General features: G+C 31.8%; 1 protein-coding gene across 5 annotated transcripts in view; it reads right to left on the bottom strand.

The window, feature by feature from the left end:
- The window catches only part of LOC125056218 (ras GTPase-activating protein raskol), a 120,925-nt gene that overhangs the window by 94,697 nt on the left and 361 nt on the right, over positions 1 to 25,867 (bottom strand). Inside the window, exons 1-2 of one of the 5 annotated variants that reach the window (XM_047659235.1) lie at positions 6,416 to 6,587; positions 4,382 to 5,307 (exon numbers count right to left, since the gene is read on the bottom strand). The exons of 1 other annotated variant lie outside the window; for it this stretch is intronic. In XM_047659235.1, the coding sequence (XP_047515191.1) occupies positions 4,382 to 5,186 (805 nt within the window). In that variant the 5' untranslated portion in view covers positions 5,187 to 5,307; positions 6,416 to 6,587. Of the gene's footprint in view, positions 1 to 4,381; positions 5,308 to 6,415; positions 6,588 to 25,867 lie in introns of those variants that run through there. 3 more of the 5 variants (XM_047659234.1, XM_047659236.1, XM_047659237.1) reach the window with 3 other exon arrangements.

The raw sequence follows: 25,867 nt of genomic DNA, 5'->3' as shown, positions 1-25,867 counted from the left end.
GGGGGCGGCGGGAAAGTGACGTGTCGATGGCGTGATTGGTAAATCAGTTGACGTTTATGGTACGTTATAAATATTCAATTAAAGTACAAAGTACAGAAAGTGCAACAGCAGATTTTTTCCAGTATGGTCTATGGTCTTGGGCCAATTGGTGAAGCGTTCGGTATATCTTTTTTGTTTTTTTTTTTACCTGTATTTGACCTTTAATTCGATTAAACGCATGTGATGGGTTCAATTTCAGAAATAACAATTTAATTAATTTAAATATCAATTAACACATACAATATACATACATATAAACAAATTTGATTTTCAAGTAGTTAACTACAGATTCGCTATAATTATATACGATTGTTGTCAAAATATACACCTGTGTATAATGAAGCTATTAAATAAAACCTATATTATTATGAGACAAAACAAGAGTAACGCGATATGATTCAGCACATGATATCTATAATTCCCACAGTCACCGCTCGTATTTAATGAAAAACATGGAATCTTATTACGTAGCCTTGACATAAGTACGGCCATTACAAAACATTTAATACAATTAATATACGTATTGGTTATAAAACCAGTATATAAAAAGCTAATATAGCTTTCGTTACGTACCAAAATTTTATATAACTAAGAATAAATAATAAAGATTTTTTAAAACAGCAATTCTAACGGTAAAACCATAAGGTGATCGTAGAAAGATCCTAGCATAAAACATTCGAGCCCTTTTACTTTTTCTATTTATGTTCTAACGGTGATCACCTCAGCCGCAGAATAATGTCTGCGCTATTAAGTGAAAATGCGGACTACTTGCAATGCACACATTCGTAATTACACAAAAGCTATCACATAAAATGGGCTTCGCTTCGAGCTTATCTACGCCTATCTGAGGTTTTAACTTATCTGAAGTCATTTAATAGGTCCGCTAGACCTTATGTTATTTCCTATTTCATCGATGCTTTCCGTCAGCTATAGAGATAAGCATCGCGTTTCACTGGAATCTATTGATATGTAGCTATGAATCCTTGAAAAATTCGTATTGGCACTAAGCCGACCACGTTAAACGACTACAATAATAGACGAAGTTAAGTAACTCCTATAAGTCTTAATTAGTTAGTGAGTACTTTTATTAGCAATATTTAGTCATTTTAATGTTTTTTTCTGTAGTTTAGAAATTTGGATCAAGTTCTAATTAATAGATACCTTGAGTATCTACGGTTTTAACGAGTTTGCCAATATAGAGAAAATTACGTATATTGGATCCATTAAAGTAAGTACAAGCTTGACCTACAGTGTAAATTAGATTTAGCAACAATTATGCGTATGACTAACAACTCGAAATGTTTAGAGGCTTGGCACGTAATGATCGAAATTTAAACCACATCAAAACGACCATAATTAGATACCGTAAGCTCAATTTCATATTGTTTCGCACACAAATTGCTCGCCATTACGCGATCGCTATACCGCAATAACTGTCTCACTCAGATGGACTGTAAAGTGCATTTCTTTGGTGCGTATATTTTAAATGTTTATAAAATTATTTTAAATAAGACCACAGAATAGAACGAATGCCATTCCCATGTGAAAACAGCAGCGCCGAAAACAAGGAAGACCAATGAAACTTAAGCAATAATGTACTGCGCTCTCATTGTCAGTACCGTGCCAGAAACCCGACCTAGCTTGATTTTTTATTAAGGGCTCGTACGCCTGAACCCCAGTGGTTTGTTCTGACTGCACAATTTTCGTCATAATTAAATAACTTTCTCACGAATTATACTGACGAGTGAAAGGTATGAAAATTAGTTCCGTAGATTAGAGTTTATTGCGTTCAGAGGAACGTACAGACGTAAATATTACAGTGACCACACCGATAAAATAAAGTAGGTAAGTATTTCTTGCAATGCAGTTGTTTAGAAACAAGAAAACGAAAGATACTAACAGTTGAAACTTGCGAGTGATTAGCTCCTCGCTAAATAGTCTCTACACGGGAACTCAGGAAATGACTAGAACAGTACACAAAGTTATTACATCAAGGCTTCGAATTGAGTACAGTTTTTTACTTGGAAATTCCGTGCTTGTATTTTTACTATTTATACTAAACTTATATGTAGAAGTTCGTTTAGTATTGTGTTTAATTTTCGCGTACATATTTAAATAAAACCTCTTTAGATAAAATAATAACAACTGAAATAGACGTGCGTGAATTAGTCGATAGAAATTTGATAATCTTCTAAATAAATGTGATCGTTAGATTTTGTGCTAAACTTCTGTGTTATCCTGTGTCCACTCAAACGAAGTTGCAGTTCAAATTAGTCATAATGTAAGACGGATTTGATAGCGCTTCTATTAAAAACACTTTTGCGATGTAGCACTTACATTGCGTATTTTATATAGGACCAAGAAGTTAATGTGAATGATTATATAGCCCGTCTGCATCGGAATACAATGTAGATACGAACAAATATTAAATATATGTACAAAAAATTATAAAGTATTATCCCATGTTCAACAGAACACCATAACAATGACCGTGAGTAGTGTTTATTACTTGCCAGTTGTGGCCAGCAGCCGTGACTTTACATTGTATAACAATGGGAGCACTCAATTTTTAAAAACTGAAAAGTCGTAAAGCTTATTTGACACTTTAAAACATTTCAGAGAATTCATCTTGAAATAACATTGTATGTGTAATGTAATTAAATACATATTTACTCTACTTTAAGAAAGGTCTACTACCTTTTTGGTAGATTCTTCTTTAACCGAAGAACTAAGGCTTAATAATAATAAGGCTAATAGTACTTAAATACTCTCTGTGAATTTGTCAAATTAGGATTGCATTTTCGTTTAGATTGTTTTACTAAGACTGGACTTTATAAAGGAAATAATAAGTCCTTGCGACTTCTATAGTAGTAATTATGTTACAAACCTTGAGGTCCTGAGTTCAATTACCGCCAAATAATTAATATTTGGACTTGACAGGCAAAGAAGTATGGTCACCTAATTGCCTTCAAATTGTGTTTGGTTACGGTACTTAACAATATATACGATTATTATAATATCATCGATCGAAATTATATTTTGTGCTAAAACTTGATTTCATAAACCTGTTATCAAATCCCAACGGGCATTAAAATGAAAGAATTTTTAAAACGGTCTAATAATACGTTATTCGACATAATACTTGTTATTTAAAAACACTTAAGACTTAGCGAATATTGTGATGATCCACTTTTCTTTGCTTATACTTCATTTTCTATAATTCCCAATGAATTTTAACAGCAATATTGTATTATGATATTTAAAAGGTAATCTCTAAAATAACACGAAATATTTTTAATGATTTACACAATAAGCAAAATTTGACAAATTATTATATATTAATCAATTCATCAGGGTGGTTATGAAAGATAAGCTCTGACTAGACTACTTATACATTAACTACTAATAAAAAAATATTTTAAAAAGTCGAGCCCATCGCTTTTAGTTGTTAACAGCATTATATGTTCCCATTTATATGTACGATCATTAGAATGACTGCCGCTTTACTACGTAGATACGTAAAATAGATTCATAACAAATCAAAATACGATTCAAAGCTAAAACCCTATACAGATAAGCTGAATAAAATAAATTTTAGATTATTTTGTCAACCTGCCTGATTTAGCGATCTCGTAGGGAGAATTTCAATATACATTATGTATGCAGCAGAACCGTTACTCGTTCATTATTCATTAATGAATTCACGTGCATCTTTATCTTGTACGAGATCCATCGGATTTGCATGTAAGTTAACAATCGTCCTATCTACAGGTAATTAGAAACTTGTGAATAACGGTAAGTCAGCGCTACCACTCCCATAAAAGCTCAGCTTCCGTGATGAACAGTTTCATATTAGAGATACAGTTATCTCTTAATAGTGACAGATTTTAGTGCAGATCCATGTATTTACTAAGTCATTAACGCATGTGAAATAATATGACAATTGAATTTAACAGGTGTTGCCATAAAAGCACATATTTATTATCTAACATAAATTCTTACACATTATGTAAAAAAAAACAGAAAAGAAATGGATTTTTAAAATCTCGTGTAAAAACTTATGCAACGATGCAGCACATATGGCAGTTAACATTCTTCGAGATATACTTAAACCTAGGTTAGACCGTGATTTTCACAATAGCTTACTGATATTGCGACTATGACAATGACTTTGAGTGATTGATGCGATAGTAATTCCTGACACCGTTGCTCGTATCCAATACAGCTGGTATGTATGGACATAAAACATTACAGTACCAAGTTCAATGACGTTGTTATAAACATCGTTGTAAATAATACATATTTGTGATATTTAATTAAGGACCCTTAGCATGAGACTTACCATTGTTTGCGTCTGTTAGCACATGCAAAATTCCACACAGTGTTGCTGGGACTGGAGTGGAGTTGTTTTGTTCGATAGTGTTATATTCTTTAGTGTCGGTTTGAGCTGGCTCAAATAACGCTAAGTCCAACCCGTCCATGTCACTTCGCACTGATGTCCTATCTTCTTCCACAGCCCCATCGGAAAACTGTTCAGGTGATTCCACTTCTTTCGGACTGCGACTGCACACGCCATCACTGAGAGGATCGCAGCAACACGTATCAGAGAAAGGTTCAAAGTCTCTACAATCAAACTCGCATCGCTCAAAACTGTCACAAGTACACGATGACAAAGCATCTGACTCCGAGCCATTCACGACAAACAAATTTGCTCCATTTACATCTTTCTGTTGAGCTTCTTGCGACGATATAAAAAACACATTAGATGCGTATGGCACTTTTTGTTGAACAACGTCATTACTATCCAATCTTTCGTTGGAGAAATTAAGATCTTTTTGGTGCGCGACACTTTCTAAGGGAGAGCGACAGTCTTCATAACGAGCGAAACTCGATGTATCAGTCAAATTTGAAGATCTATCTACGGAATATGCATCTGCGTAGGGATCTCCGCCATCGCTTTGTGGTAGGCGGTAAGGAACGTGGGAGCGCGCGCCATGGAAGATAGTTGTGTAAGGGCAAGTGTGCAAGGGTCGAGAACGGTCTGCACGACGAGGATAGCTAGAGGCGAAGGGGTCACGAGGTGGACCCCCTTCGGCTTCGATGAACGCCTCACTCGTCGACAGCACGTTGTACCGCCAGTCGGGCATCGCTAAACACCATCACTCCATTAAATCACTAATACGAATCTCTTTTCCTCATAGTTCACTAAATATGACCCACTTTCTAGTAACTGAGGAAAATCAATTTCACTACGGTTGGCATCCGCAACTGCGCAAATATTAATAAAAACCAGTTATGCACTTAGAATGACATCATTGTACGCATGATTGTTTTTGCATGTTGAAAGCCTAAATAACGTTATTAACCTTATTTGTCAATACATGTGCATTAATAATTAAACACAATCTAATCGCGTTTCTTTATCGCTGATAATTAATTATACATTATATTATTTATTTTATAAAAACATTAAGCACTTATTAAGTTTAAAAATTAAAATTTCGTAGTAAATCGTAGTCGAATAATAAGCGTTTAGATTTTGTATAACACATACTTTTATCATCTAGAAGAGAATAAAACATCAGATTATTCACACAAAATTCGGCAGTTCGCGGAAAATCTTCAAATTAAGGCATTGCAAAAATTACAAGGTTATAAAGGCAACAGCTATCGATTAATTACAACATTTGAGGCTAATTAAAAAATGTGTAGATATTTTAAATATTTCATCCGGTAAAGAGGAATTGTGTAAGTATAAAAGGTCAATGCCTGAGAGTCGTGCTTAGAAAACGCAATTATTTTGTAAGTACTTTGAAATTGTTATAGCGGGCTGATAATAACAGACGCGGGCCTGTCCAGTCTTTAAGCTTATTGTACCAGAATAGGCTTTCGTGAAAAGTGAATAGTTAATCGTTTGTAGTTCGTGATGCCCGCAGCCAGAGATCTTGTATAGATACTGCGGCCGGTTCGGTAAGAATACACAGGAACATAATTTATCATGAATACAAAATAAGAATTTAGTTTTTACAAAAGAAATATCTGTATAATGAATTTATATTGTTAAATAAAATCTTTTGATCTTTTTGTTTATAAACATAAACCCTTAGAAGTTAATATGTAGTTTTGTTTAACTATTTAATTATCTTCGGCAACATTAACTTGTATATAATGGCGAAATGAGGATTTTAAACCAGGTCTGCAGATGTCATCTCATCTAACTTCCCCTTATTAACTTTTACCTACATACTGGTTGAGCTGGTATTGTACCGTACGTAGAATTTCAACTCTCAAAAAGTTACCCAATAAATTCCTATAAATAAACAGATACAATATTTTTATATTAAACTTAATTTTCCCTAAAGCACACAATCCATACATAGTTTAATTTACCTATTCACTAATACTCTCTATTGAAAACAATCAATGAAATACGTAATGCCAAAAGTAGTAAAACCGTTAAAAAACACTCCGCTCAACACTGTCACAAAAAATATTATCGGCTTGCGTGCGCGCATGACAACGGTGCGCGTTCCGAGTCGCGCCCAGGCAGACTGGATGCTAACCGCGCAGGGCGTCTTACACTGGGGCTTGAATTTTGAACACCACGATTTTCTCACACAAAATATTTTTTATTTTGAGGTAAATCTGAACTCGTACAAGCTTTGCAAATATGATTACATTGCATTAAACTTAATATATTTTCTTGATGGCCATATTTTGAGCAACCATTTGCAAAATTATGGTTAATTTAACTTGTTTTCTTGAACATATAATACTACCAAGGGCGGATCCAGCTTTGGTGCCAGGAGGGGGTCACATAGTCGTGGTCAAGTCAAGAACTTATAATTTAATTTTGATAACAATAGATACAAGTAAAAAGTAGATATTTTATTAATGTACGTAAGTATTGCACTTAAAAATATTTATTCTTTATTGTACTCTTGAAAAACTTAACACATAATATTGTGTACATACAGGTTGGTCCAACTAGTGACGTCAATAATTTTTTTTAGATTCCTCACACCTAGGGGCATACGAAATACCCCATGTATGTTCCGCGATTTTTTGTAGTTTTCGAGTTTTTTTTTTGTGTTTTTTTAATGTTTTCTGCCAGCGAGGTTTGAAAAATTCCTATATTTTTTTGTTGTAGGTATTTTGCAGTTTTTTTTTCTGTGAAATGATTGTCTTAAATGTTGTTTAAATAAAAAAATATATCAGCTTCCTAAAATTAGTTAAAGCTACTAAAAAAAAAAAAAGTTAGAAGTTTAGTTTTTAGCTGGATTTGTCCAAACATTCGACTTCTATTTAAAAATACAAAAAGAAGTTTCCATAGCTTCTAGCTAAATTTAGAAACTCCGCAGGGTTCTAAGCTACCAAAACCATAGAAAAAAATGGTACTTAATTGGTATTTTTTTTGTTGTAATCGGTGGATTTTTTTTGGTGGATAGGCTAAAAATCATTGAAGCATTTAAACTGTAAAATAGATCGTAAAGTTTCATTTCGTTTCAATGCGACGATTTAATTCTGCGCAACGTAGAGAAAGACCTTTCTGCTGTCGCTTCGCTGACAGGGTAGTGTATCTAATTTTCAAATATTAGGATACATATTGATGCTACAATTTAAAATAAGACTATGTTATGATATGTTGAAGTTTAGTCGTTCCGATTCCGATTGAGGTAAGGTCTAGCTAGACGTTTCATAGCGACAAGCGCGCGCAAGTGTGGCGCGGAAAATTCAAATTTTCGATGCGTTCATTCCCAAACGTTTGCCATCATACAAAGTTATTATATTAAATTAATTAAATATTGAAGGTATGTAGTTACATATAATCTGTATGGTGACAAATTTATATATAAAATCATTATGTTCAATTAGTGGTCCACCTAAGTCCTGCTCAGGGGGGGGTCATGTCCCCCATGACCCCCCCCCTGGATCCGCCGTTGAATACTACTAGGGCATTTTTAGAAGTTACCGTCAACTATATTAATAAAGGATAAGCAAATTCAATTGATAATGTATGTAATTACGAATAAATAAAAATGAACCAATATTCTAGCTTAATGCGAAGCTTACGTTACAAATCCAATTGAGTCGCGTAATTCAAAAACGTACACCTTCCGGACAGTGTGATTACAAGTAACATCTAGTGGCTTATATATTTGAGCTTTTTAGTATCATAAACTGACTGTAAGCCTCAATTATTAGTAGAAAATACTGACTCCAGTGTAGGCAGGAGGACTAAACATTCTACAGGTTTTTGTAAATAACTATAATAATTAATAATATTACTACTAATATAAATGAGGCCGCTACACATGACGATCACAAAGGATAATATAAATTTAACCTGATCATAAAAAATAAATCATTTATGATTTTGTTTGAATAAAAGAAGAGACAGATTTTCTAGGAGTGAGCGCCAATCGCTAACAACAATTGGTATGAATAGCATAACTTGGCTTATTAAGTGGCAACTTGGCAAATAAGTGTTAAGTTACATAAATATATCTGCATTAAATCTATTACAAACTAGCTGACCTGGCTAACTTCGTTCCGCCCTACAACCTTATAATATCGTTGTTACTTTAATTTAACTTATTTTAGGATTTCATTAATGTTAAGTATTACATTAATACAACTTTTTTGCAAATACAGAAATGTTTTATTGCTTGCCATTGCGAAAGAAGAATGGCAGTTTTACACATTAGGCATCTTCTCTCTAGCGTCAATATGGCGATACTGCATGTTAAGCACTTTCTGATATCCAACATCTTTTGATCAGGATCAAAGCATGGTTATGCATCTCCTCATTCACCTCAAGATCGGAATTTCTTGAACTGACACGAATTCGACGTAAAATGATGCGTAGTTTTGTCAACAGATGGCACCATATGGTTTTTGCATTCGTAAAATTAATTTATTAATTTATTGTTATTCGATAACTTATCCGATATTTTATTGCTTATTCTGCTATTCGGGACGGAAACAAATCCAACAAATCAAAAACCATTGCAATCGGTCCAGCCGTTCTCGAGTTATAAGTGTTGTAACAAACACGACTTTCTTTTATATATATAGATTAGTTTACATCGAATCTAAAATCAAGTCCAGACAAATACGTTCCAGTTTAATATATAATTTAAACTTAGAACATCATTTAAGGTCACATGAATTCTGCATTTAGTATAAAATAATAGCCTGGAGCTTAAGGATGGGGCTGGATCATAAACATAGTACGGAAACATCTCGTCGTAAGTAAAGGTACGAGGTTTATGTGCGCTCTGAATGTTAATGTACCGGCTCAGTAGAATTAATTGAATGGTAAGACTTATTTCGTAGTTGCATGATCACAGAATCCTTTTAATATTATTCATATAAATAATTCCCATGGCTATTTCATATCACGCAGGTTTTAGTTTATAAAGAGAATATCTAAATTGTTAGATGGCCCGAGTATTGAACCAAATACCGGCACTATCTTTACCGTTTAAAAACAATCTAAATGCATTTTCTTGAATTGATCTTAAATATACGTTAGGGAATGTAATGAAAAAATTAATATTTTTCAAATTAAATTATTTCCGTAAGCAAGGAACCATTATTTTCTAGTTTCGATTTTATTTGATTAGGTTTAGAAATGATATTTTAAATATGAACTAAAATATTGCATATACATATTTTAATGTATCATAATTTATTTTATAACTTAAAATGATAAATTAAAATTCAGTGGCTAAATCTTCATAGTACGGAAAACTCCGCATTTTAATAATCTAGTAAAAAGTAGCAACTTTTTGCGTTGTGTTTTCTCAATTTGTTTTTATACAGATTCGTAATATTGAAAATATTATCATACAATTTTAAATTATTGTCAATATTTAAGAATAATTTTTCAAAATATATTTAATAACCAGTCCCTACATTCTTTGTGACGGTTAATAAAATCCAGATGTCACAATTTGATACAGCAATGACAATTGACAATCATAAAAAGCATTCAAAACTCTACATGATAATATCCCATTTTTAATGCTATTGTTGACTTTGATTTAAACTTATCTCCGAGGGAAAAGACTACTGGGGGAACCATCGTAACCCCAACAATCCCATATTCTATAACACAAGTGACAATGGATATCAGGGAGATGTACATCTGGTAAATACGACTTATACTTAAATTAATATACCTTATTTTGTCTTTCTGTGTAGTTACCTTTTTTACACGCTTTATATTAGCTTCACCTGTATGTATGTATGTATGTATGTAACCGACTCCTTCGGACTCGATTTTGACCCACTTTAAACGGACAGATTTTATACAAATTTTGCGCACCTGTCAAAGATCGATGACAATGCAATAATCCGAAAAAAAAATTAAACTAAAAAATAAAAAATTGTTAAAAAAAACTAAAAAACACGCTTTTAAAGCACATCAAACTAAAAAGTGAAAAATAATTCCTAATTTAGGCTGAAAAACAAAAAATACTGGTATTATTGTGAAAAAGCGTGGGTTGCTCTATAGACGAAAAATATGGCACAGAGCGCCCCACGCTTTTTCACAATAATACCAGTATTTTTTGTTCATTACCATTTTCAGCCTAAATTAGGAATTATTTGTAAAAATGAGTTCGATTTCACAACAGTGGACAAGAAACATTAGACCGACTCATATCCACTTGACTTCGACAACACAGGGGCTTGTAAGTTTTTATCTGATAGCTAAAAAGAGGGTGATTTGAACCCCTCGGGTGTACTATCAGCAACACACGCGAGCATTAGTCTCAAACCAGTTCGTATTTGCATTCGCAGACCGTGTTTAGATTTAACGAGGCGAACTTTAAGTTTTATTACCACATTTTATCTTTAAACATTTATTTCTTAGCTTTGCTTGCGAAAAGCAAATAATAAGTTTATGTAACGTGCATACGTACGTTGAGTGAACGAGTTATTTATTAAATATTGAAGCTTTGAAGGACAGACGCCTGGGACAAAAATATGTATATTTAAAGTATTTAAATAAATGTAACAAGTATTAACACTTTGGTTTTATGTTACATAAATATCATTATTGAGAAACTTCTAGAAAATAAAAATCGTGTTTTTTTTTTTAAATTAAGGCTTATATAAATAAAAGTTCGATTAACACGGGAAGCTACTAGCTACACGTATAGACAAACTAAGCTTATGGCGCTCAGTTTACTAAAGTTAAAGTCAATATTTCCTGAGAGCATTGGTAAATATACAGTATCGTGGTATCATATTTCAAATAAGACAATTTTTTGTGGTGATGTTTTAATTTTTGTATGCAATGTAGATTATACACAGACACTATCTCACTAGCTATGTCCCGCAATGTCACCCGCGTATGTATTTCTTCTATAAATCAACACAATTTTTTTTTCAATTCGAACTAATTAATAGCTGCTGCTAAGATTGGCGTATTTAACGAAATCAACAAACAACATCTTCATATTCATACTTATGAGTATAAATCTCTTTCTTATTTTAATAAAGTATAAAAATTAAAAAGATTTTATAGAATAAAGTACAATATAAAAAATATGTATGGTGTGAAAAATTTAGCAACTAAACCTCATTGGGTTCATCAACTTCACGGCAATTAAAGAACAATGACGCCCACTGTAACACCAACATCCGTCATTTCAAATCACCAAACCATTAATCGAGTTGCAAAAATTCTTAGTGTAAAATAATTAAAATATAACCAGACAAAAAGTATATAGGTAATTAATATGGAGATTGTTTTATGATAGCGTTTTTTAAGTGCGAGTATTTTGCGCTATACGTAATTATATTTGTAAACTACTATTTTAACAGGCTCTTGGACCTAGGTAGGAACGATTACGAGGTAAATAGTATTTGAGTATCCTATATTATATATAATGTCTGCGTAGTGTCCAAGAAAAACTTTGGAGTTGTATGTTTAATAATAACCACAATGAAATTTATTAAAAGCATTATTTTGAATATTTATATAATTTTTTTAAATATATTTTCATAATCAGGTACTGCCATCTAGTAAAAGATCTCCATTTACTTAGGACGCAATATTTGTCAAAGAGTCAAAAGTCATTGCACAGATGGCGCTAATACATCTTCTTAATATATCTACTTAGCACTAGATGGCAGGACTAATACAAATAGAACTGTGCTTCAAAATAATGGTATATTATGATTAAATATGGGGTTAAATATAATGATCACCATAAAATGCTTTGATACCCTTAGTTCTTTTACCAAAAATATATACTTAACACCAGATAAATAACGTCTAAAATTACAATAGTACTAGCTATTTTAGTCACGACTGCACTTCAAATTGTATTCGAACACCAAATGTAGTAAATGATCACCAAATCTTAGCGAGCAAATTAATGCGCTATTTCTGCCTAAATAAACCACTATGATTGACATAAAATGTAGGCTTATTACCAAATGAAGCATTATGATGCCATATTAAGTTATGTCTGCGGCTTACGATCCTCTCCCACCACACTGGGACATCTCGTTGGATTGGCGATTCGGCTTAAGCACGTCCAGCCACCTTCAGAGGCCAGAGCTATTCCGATTGGCATGAAGCGCAAAAGAGGACGACCAGCCAAAGCTAAGAAAGCATTAATTGTGCAGTGAATTAATACAGAAGACTGATTCTTCTTAAGATTTTTTAAATGCTTATTATTAGTTTAGTTTTAAGATCTTTGAACTGTTTATTATTAGTTTTAAGAGGACTATCTTTTTAATGATTGTTTCAATAATTAAAAAAGGGATTATTGAAATTGTAAGAGTTTTATTTTTTATTTTAGGTATAGCATTTGGTTGTAAACGAAACGCTCAAGATAATTTTTTTTTGTAGTGGTTAATCAATTTGGAGACAAAAAGGTTAGGAGTAAATTTACTTTACTGTGTTTGGCAAAATATTTTTTTTGCCGAGGGTAATTTACTTTAATCGGATAACGAGATTTTATTTTTTTGCATTTCATTTTAAATTAAAATATGGTTAATAATTTGGTTTTCATTAACTATTTTTGGGCTAACAATGAGTTTTTTGGAGCCAGTTTGCTTAAATAGGATAGCGAGATGTTAAAACTTAGGTTGTAATTTTACATTAAAATGCGGGTTTAATTTTGGTAATCATTTACTATTTTTGTCTGTTATATGTTACTATACCTGGTGGTAAGTTAAACATAAGCCATTAAATATCATAACATAAAATATATCGAATTACACAGGACAGAAGGAAACAAGGGCCGTCCATATTTACATATGTCGACTCGTGAATACTTTTACAAGTTACCTGATATTGTATTTAAATAAACGTATTCTATCTCTTAAGAAAGTCCGGATAAATATTAAAAGACGAAAGTAAATAAATCTTCAGCTCTTATCAAATCTCAAGAAAAAATATTATATGTTTTATAAAGACTTAATCGGTATATCAATTAGTCAAATCTCTGAAGCAATCAATCTTACCCTAATGTGTAATGTTTTAAGTTCAGTATAAAATATTTGGGTATATAAATTTTATTTTTACGAGTAATGTGATTAGCGATGGTTATTTTTAACATTATATTGCACGATGTACAATGTTGCATGATATAAATACTAATAAAAAAATTGCAGGTTTAAAAAAAACTACTAGACAATCTATATGTAATATGTAAATTCAAACTTTCTGATTAAAAAATATCATCAATACGCCGTGGAGCCAAAAACGTAGATATATTACTATAAATAAATAAATAAAATATAACATTGCAGGTATTGTAGGTGCAGAAAACCAAATTAAAAATAAATCGTGGCTCTTTTACTTTGCTTGAATATGGCATTGTACAGAGTTAAGGACATGCATATGTAAATATTTTACGAAATTGGTATGGTGAGATCACTGATTTGGTAAACGCCTGGACACGTCCTTCCTCAGTCCTCACTCCTCACCCATCCGGTGCAACGCAGACGTACGGTTAATTACGAATATATAATGAACTTGAACAAAATTATCATTACTAATTCCTCAATTCCACTTTAAATGTACATAGGTAGTAACTTTTATTAAAAATAGCTTTCTTGATATGTATGTGTATTTCACATAATCTAACATTAATAAAATGAATGTCGCTATTGCTATGATTATATTATTATTTTATGTGAATTGGTTTGTCCAAAGAAATAAAATTACAAAGATGAATCTAGTATTAATTTTAATATTTTCGATCGTGGTTAATACGCTTTGAATTTCATTAATTCATATGTATATTTAAGCATGGTTGGATAAAAGAGTGTTTAAACTATTTCAATTATGTTCTTAAAACACGTAAATTGGATTGTCGTGTTGAGTATGGATTCTTTTAAACAATCGATCCATTGATCTATAATCAGCTGTTACTAGAACGCATGATAAAACACCTCGTACGTGTTTAAATTGATGACTGTGTGATACACTATAATTATTAAACTTGTTTAGCTGAATCAATAAAATATTAGAGAAAATGAAGTTTGCAACTTCCGTGTTTAATTTAATAGCCGCAAATAGAAATCAATGTCCGAATAAGTAGACGCATTCCTATTAAATACGTTTAGGTTCAAAATTTCGGATTATATAATGGGTTCAAAAACCTGGGCGAAAAAAGTTTCGCTGGTTTAATTTATTTATAGAATTCTGTTAAGACCAAAGAGTATACTAATTTAGCGGACAATAAGCATGACATGTAAAGAAGAAAAATGTGAACAATGTGTTTGTCACAAATTATTTAATGAAACCTATAAGTAATATGTATTATGCTTTTTATATTATAAAATAAATCTGCCTTATTTATTTTGTTATTAATTTAATAAAAAGTCTAAGTAAATAGTATTTCAATTTTATATACAATAGTATAATAATAATAACGACGACAAGTTTATTATTATGTAATATTTTAGATTTCAGGCTTAATAATTATTTAATTGAATCTTAAACAACTAAGCCTAAAAGGAGGAAGACAACCAAATTAATCGGATTTAAATAAATACATATGGATTAAAAGTCACAATGTGTGTTAGCTAAAGTTGTTTTGTGAGTTGTTAGGTTTTAATTCTGAAGCCAAAAAATATCATAGATACCAGTAAAAAAACCTGCAACTAGGATCCTTTATTTACTTTCAATACTAAAATTGTTCGGGTTCTGTTTGTAATGCTTGCTCTGTTCCCTATATTATATTTAAATCATTCTTTATTTGTATTGGAAGTAGTATATACACGATTATTGGTAATTTGACGTAGGTATTCCCTTTAGGAGGTTATAGGGGTGACCATTTGCGACTATTTGCGATCAAACAAATCCAGGGATTATAGAATCTGGATTCAATGTCATTGTTAAATTGGTTAATTTTATAGACGCCCTCAAAATGAATATAATTTATGTATTTATTACAGTTAATTATGCAATATATTGCCTATATACTTGTTATGTTAATAAAATTAAAAACCGTCTAGTTGAATAAATTACTGTCGCAATATACATAACTTCGGTATTATACATTCGGTATTTCAACAGAATACCACACATTCGCAATAATAAACGTAATTATATAAAAAATTTGAACACAATGAAACTAAATTCTTCAGACATAATATGCGTAGGTACTTTAATATCATTAAATGCGTTCTGCACACCATAGAAAGTTATGTTTCTAAATGCCTTTCTTTACAAACGAACCGATCAATTACACCTATAAAGATGACTGAAGAGGGATGAGAACTGACGGTAATTCGTCTCCTCTCTACTCAGTTTCCACTTCCTTACACTTACTACAGCGAATCGTTATCTAGGGCAAGTACTGAATAGAGTAAGACATTAGCGACACCTTAACAATACGGCAAATTGATTTAAAACATTTAAAAGATACTTAAAAAACTGCAGAATAATGTTACATTCGATTAAATTATCTGTGGAGATAAATACAATAAATATTTTTAAAAAACTTACATAAGTCAAATCGCTTATTCAGGAGATAAAAGAAATGTCAATTGAATTCCCCTTTATTCGTAAGATTTTTACATCATTAGGAATCAGCAAATATTTAATCACCCCCAAATCCCAATTCAAAATGCAATAAAACGAAATAGGGGACACATTCGAGGGTGTAACATTCGGTTGTTTTGTTTTTTATTCTATTTAACTAAGTATTTTATATCTAATACTAAAATTACATTCTCTTTGACGATCCATTATGTCGTATCTTTAGTATGGGAAAAATAAATGTAAAACAAAACGGTTTATCTTAAATAACTAAATAATAATGTAATAGATTTATAGTAAACTTTAACTTTACAATATAAACTAAAGCAACCTCACAGGAAGCCGATACACAGATATAAAATGTCAACACAATTACGATACATATAAACAGCGCCTACTCACAAATTTCTGCAGTTGAAATGATGTTCTAAATTTAATAGCCATACCCTGCTTTACAGGGAGATGAAAGTGTTACAAGTGTTACACTTGCACTTATTATAATCTAACTGCCACCGGGAACTTCGTTTCGCCTTAATATGTTTTTTTTTACTTAGCCTAGCTTTTTAGCCTTACCTTTTTACCTACAAACCAACATATGCAACATTTTGCTATGTTACCCCATAGAGACTATTCGATTTTCCGAAATAAGAACCTAAGTACTAAATAAAACAAAATTTTCCAATTTATCTCCATAAAAAGCTTCTTCAGAGTTCAAGGAATAAATATAAAAAAATTGAAATGGTCCAGCCGTCTTCGAGTTTTGCGCTTTGCGACATATCTTGCGATTAATTTTTATAAAGATCTCGCTTGTTCCCATGCATTTATTATGTCTGTTGTAACGAAAAGATAGACGAAACTTGTATCCGCCTAGTACCAAAATTAATTATATTATCGAGTTAAATACGATAGAGTAGCAAAGGAAATACTTATAGTTATATACATATATAACAAATATATATAAAGTTTATTTGTAATATATATATATATATATATATTACAAATAAACTTTCACACAACAAATATAATGCCACATGAAATAAAATCGACTATTTTCATAATCATATACATAATTATAGTATTATTCCTTATGGGGTATCTTTCAGGCCCTTTTAAATGTCTATCTCTAAACCGATACGGTAATACCTCTAAAACGAACGATAATACCTCTAAGAAAACTGTAATATGATGTTAAGGTTATATAGAGTGCATTTCAATTTCACGAAAACATTTTTCTTTTTTCGTTTAGGGAGTTTCGCATAGGGTTGTTAAAAGAGGGCAGGCTTGAGGACTCCATTATCTCAAAGCGAAAGGTAAATGTTTTCCGTGATATAAGGTTCCCTGTTTACTGTAGTGTGCTGAAGAAAACTAACCTTTGTAATTTTGTTTATGTAACATAAAATGAAATTAATTTGAATTAATAATTTTGTCTTAAAACAACTATGTTCTCCAAAAGAAATTCTCCACACCTTCATTTACATAGTTTAGTAATGTTATGTAAATGAAATGAAATAACTGTTCTGTAATTTTTATATTCACCTACAATGACCCTCGAAGAATAAAATAAAAGTCCATATAAATGTAAATATTAAATAACAATACCACTATCGGTCTTCTCATCTGTCATGCATTAAGCGCCGTATTTTAAGTAAGACAAATGAATAGCACAAATTTACAAAGACTATAAAAATACATTAACACTTAAGGCAATCTTCTATATATATATAATGAAAATGGTCTTCGTTTGAGGCTCAATCACGCCTAAACCACTGATCGCATCGACATGAAACTACCACCATTCGATGCGAAATTTTGGTGGTTGAGAGAGATGGTGGATGGTTATGGCTATTTATTTATTCCAATTCCAACGTTCCTTCATTTTTTTATTGCTGTTTTACTTTTATGAAAATTTATCCATACGGACTTCACCGCGGAAACATTCGGGGAGGCTTCCTAGAACCTCTAAACGTCAACATCTGTTAAAAACTCTATTTTCGAAAAATTTCAATTTTCTTAGCGGGAAGTTAAAAAGAAGAATAATAAAAATATGAAAAAAAAAAAAATAATGAAACATAAAATTTATTTTAATTCGTCCAGCAAAGCGGGCGCGAAACGGCTAGTATATATATACATATAATATATATAGGTACCTTAGTGTACAGTAAATCCGTACCTATACGGTCTGAGTATTCGGTTTTAATATACAGAACAGCTCCCCATAATTAATCTACCGCAATTAAAATAGACTAATCAATTATATTCTTATCCTGATAATTTATATCATAAAAAATCAATATCAATACATCACGTATAATGAATTACATCGCCTGTTGTTTTGTTTATCGCTGTTATGGCAACCGACATCAATCGGAACGTTAACACTATATATTATAGTCTGCTAAAATTCTAATAAATCAATAGTTATTTGGTACATTTTTAGAAGCGTTTAAATGATATATACTCATAATTGTACAACTAACCGGCTATGGGACTTTGATTGGTAACAGGCTGTTCGATTTCGATTCCTAGTGAACCAATAATGGTTTCGGTAATAGAAGGCACATACTGATTGCCTTGACAGAATCAACACGTCTTCAATATCCCCAATATAACAATATCTTACAGGAACTGTGTTTTACCTTTGCGGATCAATAATAGCACTAATTTTTTGCATCCTATGTTATTATTTGACTGTAGGTCACGTGCAAGATGTTAAACGATAAAAGACGTTTTATCGTTTAAAGGAAAGAAGGAATGATTATTTTTAAAAATCATTTAATTTAAAAATAGAGCAAACATGTCGCTAATAAGCGATATCTTCTAAGCAAGCCGAATAAGTTATGTGTCAGTTTAACACGCGATGATAATCGTCTTGCCTGGTTTTTCGTTCTCTACCAACAGTTGACCTTAATTACAAACAACTTAGAAATTTTAAAGGACAGTTGACACTTAACTGTCCTCAATTAATAGTGACATTATTTAGATGAACACTATAAAAGGTGAGATTATTTATAGAACTACTATACGCCATGTCCCGCCCATCGTATTAAAAGTTCTGCAGATAGGTTATGTTTCAGTACTTTTTCTCTATATTATGTATGCCTATGAAAGCGAAATAAACTATTTCTTTATTCTTATCCCATTTTCATAATAAGAAGGAAAATGTATACAACTCGTACATTAATGTGCTTTAATTGATCATGCCTATAGCATTAGCTCATAAAATGCCAATTTAAAAATAATAAGTGGTTAATTAAATTCTTTACGACAATCATACGATCGGACTACAGGTAGACATTGAGTAACGGTGTGACCTCGTTTGATAATTGAATTAGGTATGCAATTTTCTTCTTTGCTATTTGTTCTATTGTGATAAATAAAACGTATTAGTAATAGGAATCTAGCCTCAACCTACATAATATTCCCCTATGTTAATATCATTATTTTTGCAAATGAATAGTGAAGATATCGACACATCAGTAGGGGTTGGGAAGCGTCTGGACCGGCGTCTGTCAATAATTCGCAGAAATAGGCGTTGTCATGGCAACGAGGGTGCCCTGTAGGCATGCACAATGCAACCGAGGGCTGAGGGTGGAGTAAAAAGCCCGTTGTCTAGCTTCGGCTTCAGTTACGCTTTGCATTTATGTCAACCATGGAAACAGTTTGCCTGTATTTTGCAATCTAAATTACTGGGCAGAAAAATGCACGCCCGCTCATTGTAATATCGTTTTGTGTAGTTCTCATGAATTTAAACAACAATAAGCCATGAAAGTCGTGACATAAAATCGTGGAAGTTAGGGGAGACTAATTCTTTGACATATAAATACTATTTCTCCTTTACAACTAAACTTTAACCAGCTTGTGTAATTTTTCCAGTAAATAAATTTACACAATATTAAGATTTGATGACTAAGTCTGAGATCTTGAAAATTTAAAGCATATCTTTTGATGCGAGATAATATACCAGTTCTACCAACGTACAAATTACAACACGGACGTAATTAACATTTTAATTTGAGGATTTGTTCTTTAATTATACTTCAACGTATTTCCGTAGTTTTTAAGTATTATAAGTTTGAAAAAAACTTTTTTTTTTCCAAATTTGTATATATAATCTTCTTATTTATCCTAGTTATATTAAGCGTACCCCCCAATTGCTGTACTTTCGTAATCTTTTTTTTTTAATATTATCAACGCATTAGCATATTATAGTCCTATACAATAGTAAAAAGCACTAAATATTTACCCATTGAGATTTTCATTTATTACATTCGATTCGATTTATCTAATTATTACATTCAATCTTGGTAACTAAAAAAACCTAACTAAGTACTTATTTACATGTCAATAACCGTTGACAGAGCAACGACCTAAGTTGGAAGTTCGCATGAAATCACCATTTTATTCTGATCCATTGTTAACTCTACAATCTACTTGAAAAGAAACTATAATTTGAAGTATTTACATTCTAACATTTCAGTTACAGAATATATTTTATAAACATACTAAAATGCTAAGTTATATAAAAATTTTTCAGAGCCGAATAAAGCTGTGGTGAAAACTAATTTAGTAAATGTCCCATGTTAGCCAAGTCAATTTTTCTCATGGTAATAAGAGAATGTCATCCAGTCTCTTGAGACTCGCTCCACTGAACCAAGCCAACTGAAATATCGTATTATTAATATTAAATGGTACACATAAATGTCATAAAATAACAGTACATTTCAATGTTTTTTATCGCTATGTGAATATAAAAGACATTTCTTTTGTATTCGTTGTTTATGTGAATATTCACTATGAGACGGATCTGGCAAAGTAATTTGAAGTAGTAAAAGACCCCGCAGGAAAATATTCTCCATAAGGTTTTGTTTTTATGCTACAACCGAAGTTCTTTAAATTCTGGATGGATTGTATACAAAGAGATATCAATATATAATAAGACAAATAATCTACTTATTCTACAAAGGAAGCACATCAAGTATCCTTTCAACTGCCATGTCTTTAGGCTAGAGAAAGTTGTAATGTAGCGGTAACCGGCATTTGACCGAAAACACATTACATAAAAAAAGTCGGTATTACGAAATTTGTTTTCTCCATGCGTACCTTATACAGGTTGTTATTTAAAACTGATGGTTTATGGTTTAAGTTTTCAGAAGTGTTTATATGAATGTGCTAATCCAGTGCTAAGTATGACAAGCTAATCGGCACAATCAGTATTTTTTCTAAAAACCTAGCGGGATATTGCAAATACCAATGCGATCGTAAATGACGATAATATGGCAAAATTTGGCAATAGAGTGTATTTGTAATCCAAATATTATAGTTAGTTTTATCAACTTGATGAGACGGTGTCCCGCTAGCCACGAATTTTGAAGGACTCGAAACGTAGAAATATATGATTAATACAATATATTCCCGTTTATGTGGGTTAAAGAATTTCGGACGGGCCTTGCAATAAACTCTTACATCTAGAATCGTACAAAATAAAAATAAATTAATTGCACACCCTTATGGAGCAAACACGGCATGCGGTAATTATATTTAAATGTGTAACCAAGGTAATGTAAACTTTTATTTCGGTAAATTTGTCGAATCATGGCTCCATCTTAAAACTGCTCCAAATTTTTTTCTGTTGTTCTTTATGACTTGCATGTAGTACCTACCCGAAGTAATATTAACAAGGAGCATGACTTTGGACCCCTTAAAATTTAAACAAATAAGTGTTCATACCTATTACATGCATGATGTACTTAAATAGTATTGTCTCAGTTCCCAGTGAATTAGATTAGGTTAGGTTAAAGGCCTCATAGCCGGTCTCCTTCTGTAAGCAATGTAATGCTGCAGAAGGAGCCTGCTGAGCGATTGAGAGAGAGTCTGGGGTTGACCGTAGACTGGCCGATGGTTCAAGGCTGGGGTCTTGAGTGGTCTCGAGTGGCCCGAAATCGCAGGTCATGATTGAGCTCTATAAGCCCAGGTTAGAAAGTTAAAGGGACGAGTTAGACATAAATTCTCTATTTTATTTAGACGAACGGTAAACAAGTAAGTTTAAACATTATCAGCGTTCGTCCTATTTTTTAAGAAGCCAATCTGAATATTGAAAGTTTTCAATAGAATGACGTTGCTCTTTTCATTGTCTTGACATTCGACAGCTAGGCCACTGGGAAATAAAAAGAAAACATCGCTCTAGCGCCAATACTCGGACAAAAACTTATTTTTAGATGGAACAGCTACGCTGATTGTTCGCCATTGCATAGCTTTTTAATTAAGATAAACTAATAAAAATACCAATAACTATTTTAACAGGATATTATTATATATATGTAGTAAGAAATTTTTCAGGCATTATAAGCAAAGCTATTTTTATCACCGTAATTTGTGTGTATAATCAAAACTAATCAATATGCGAAATTACTTGTTTTCGTTAATCTGTGCCAGCCAATTTTGTTGCTCCATATTCAACCTAATTACAGTAATTAATCGATTGCATTGTAAAAAAAAATACAATTCCCAATTGCGTTGAAACAATGAATACGCAATGCAGGGTCATATCGGCTGATAAACACTGAACAGCTGACCGTGGGAGTATTTGACCTCTCAAATATAATTGAATAATGGACCACCAAATATGGGTAGCGTTGCTTCAACAATTTCAATGAGTTAAACTAGTATGTTAAAAAAATACATGTGAGGAATTTTCAACCAACAAAACGAGCCTAGAAGTTCAAAATACTATTTAAAGTTTTCGTTAGTTTTTTCAGAGAAACAGATTTCGTTAAAATTTTTGATCAATTTCACCAACTTATGGTAATTTTAACAAACTGTGGCTTTAATATTGAAGTTCTATTGATTTTGAATACATTTTTGTCACTTAAAAATGTATTATTACATGTTTAATATTTTTATCGGGTAAACAATCGTTATAACAATTAACATTATATATTTGGAAAACTTACCTATAACAACATTGTTTGAAAATTTCCCCTAAAAAAATATACTCAAAGTATCTCTGAAACAATGGAACACGAATAGCGTTAGGTATTTCTCACCTTGCCTAGATAAAGCAATAATAATACTAATTTTGTAACCGTTACGTTTACCGAACTAAATTTAAACCTCGTTCAATTGCAATTAAAGAAAAAAGGTGTCGCTATGTAAAAATAACAGAAAGTTGTATATCGTATTGACACAGGTTGGTTTCCCTTTACTTATTAGTATTACACAATAATGGAACTTACATGATGTAACTAAGTATAGGTGTGTACATTGTGCATTCTGTGTTACGATCGAAGAATGTTTTTCTATATTTTTTTTGCTAACATATTTTGTCATATCAAAACGAAAAATATTGTACATAATACTTTTATTATACACAAATTAATAAAAGTTATGTGACTCGTACATACATTGCTTCTGTGCTTGAGATTTTTTTGTATGTTGATGTTGTCCAGACTATATCGAATCGTAACTAATAAGAAATTTATTAATTTGTCTTACCTAATGTAAACGTTTTTATTAGATTACTAAGGTTCTCAGATGCTATTTTATTGTACCGTTTAAAAGAAGTAATTTAGACTCTAACATTTAATTGTTTAATGTAGTAATTGAATTTTAATTATTAAGACCCATTAATGATAGATTTATGGCAGTATATTAGTTTATTTTTAACAATCGCCGTCCCTTACAATAAAGCTACTCATGATGTAAAGATACTCAGTGTAAACTTCACAGATAAAAAAACTTATCGACCCTAACTAGAGACAGGATTATTAAAGTGGTCTGAACCCAATTCCATTCTGTGACATCTAAATTTAAGCAATTAATTTACTAATGGGAGCTTCAGTGATGATCGTATACTTATCCTGATTTATCGTCGACCCCTAGCGAACGCCTGGAATGACCTAACAGACATCCCCGGGAGGCATAATTATCTCCTCACAAGCACGGTAGCACCCTCGATATTGCCACTCTCCCTCGCACTTATTAAGTGTTTTCGCTTAACTTTATAATGTACCACATGATACTTAAAATACAGAATAATTTCCCTTAAGTACAGGTTAATTTAGATGAGCCGGGATTACAGAAGTAAAGTAAAACTCACGATACTTACTTACTATGTGTGGTTCGCGTAATTAATTCAATTTAATAACTAAACATGACTTCAAATTCTTCACTTGTTGGTAATGATCATAAAAAAGTTGAAATAACACAAAATTAAACAGTTTTTCTATAAGAATGTACTTTATAGGCATGGCACGTCTTACAATCTAACGGTCCCCACACCATTGGAGCACGTCAATTTGTACGTGTAGCTTACATTGAATAAAATGTAAGACACAAACCTTTATTTTTTTTAATTTAAAGCTGATTCATTCCCAATCCCAGGCTTACACGGACTATCCGTGCTACCACCTTAAACCTAAAAATAATGTTCTGGAAAAGGAAAAAGTCAAAAGTAACAGTTGTCTTTGTCTGGGGCAAAAGTGTTATATGTATAAGCTTTAGAAAATATATACGTATAGTTGTCCTAAAATCCATGAAACTAAAAATATGTTAGCTGATTGTCTTTGTTGTACAAAAGTAGAAAAACGTAAACATTCATTGACGTTAAGTGATTTGGTATTTACTCTTCAATTGGTGATTCCGAGAAAATTTTCACTTTTTATGTAAATCCTGAGTTATATGCATCATGAAACACGAATAACATTTACTCATTCAAGGCACGACCAGGGTGTGGATTTTCTTGCATTATTCATCTATTAGTCATGTAAAGTGAGAGAAAACTCTTATGTATTTTCTAAATTGATCTAAATATTTCGTATCTAAAGATTTAAGGAAGTAGTATAATCAATCTACCTTCGCTTTTTAATTACAGCATAATATTAAACATGGCGAAGTAATAAGATTTTCAAAACCTTGAATTAAACCGGAAACTTAACCAGATTTTTCTGCTTAAATTTAAACAGAGGTAGAAGTATTAATTGGGATGTGGATTTCAGAACACAATTTTTGGAAATTCAATACCAAGGTAGAATTTGATAGGATGGTTTTGCCGTAATAAAACCATAGACGTGTCCCAGAGTTTAGGCGTATGTGGGAAAGGTTTTACTTTAACATTTTCTTAATTCTATTTTACTTTGAAACACGCTATTATAAATTAAGGGCGCTAATTTACGTACTTATAGGTAGAGATGCCATTTTACTAAATAATTAAGCAGAAGTTTCATTTGCGCCATTTCTGGAAATAAGTGCGCTTGTACCGTATGTGGATGGAATTTACATACTATGGCGAAGTGGAAAAGATGTCCTACCTATTAGTATGTCTAAATAAAGATAGCTAGAAAGCAAATCGATCAATCGCGAAACGGAACTTGATAGTAGAAATCCAAAAGCCCTAACATTACAGAATAATAAAAAAATATTATAAACAATATGATATAAGGCACAAATAAGTTTATAGTTTCTTATACCCTAGAATAACTGTTAATGTAAGCCGTCTCGTGCTCTTCTACAATGTTAAATATACATAATTTTAAAATATTAAATTGGTACCTAATAAACTACATACATAAGCTCTGTCCAGGTAGGTACGTAGTAACGACTTACGAAACTTGTAAGAATGTATTCTTAGAACTATTTTTCAATGAAAAATTGGTAAGGCTAAAGTACCGAAAAGTCCCCATCATCATAAAGACTATAAAGGTACTTTAGTCTACTGGCTAGATAAGTATAAGCCAGATAATAAAAATAATAGGCAATCCTTTGGTGGCCGTTGTTACATACACGTTGTATTGGATTCAACAGCTTCCTAGGCTT

The sequence above is a fragment of the Pieris napi genome, chromosome 14 (genome assembly GCF_905475465.1).
Source record: "Pieris napi chromosome 14, ilPieNapi1.2, whole genome shotgun sequence".
Taxonomy (NCBI): Eukaryota; Metazoa; Arthropoda; class Insecta; order Lepidoptera; family Pieridae; genus Pieris; species Pieris napi.
The sequence above is the reverse complement of the archived record's forward strand: the minus strand, read 5'-3'. Positions and strand labels throughout refer to the sequence as shown.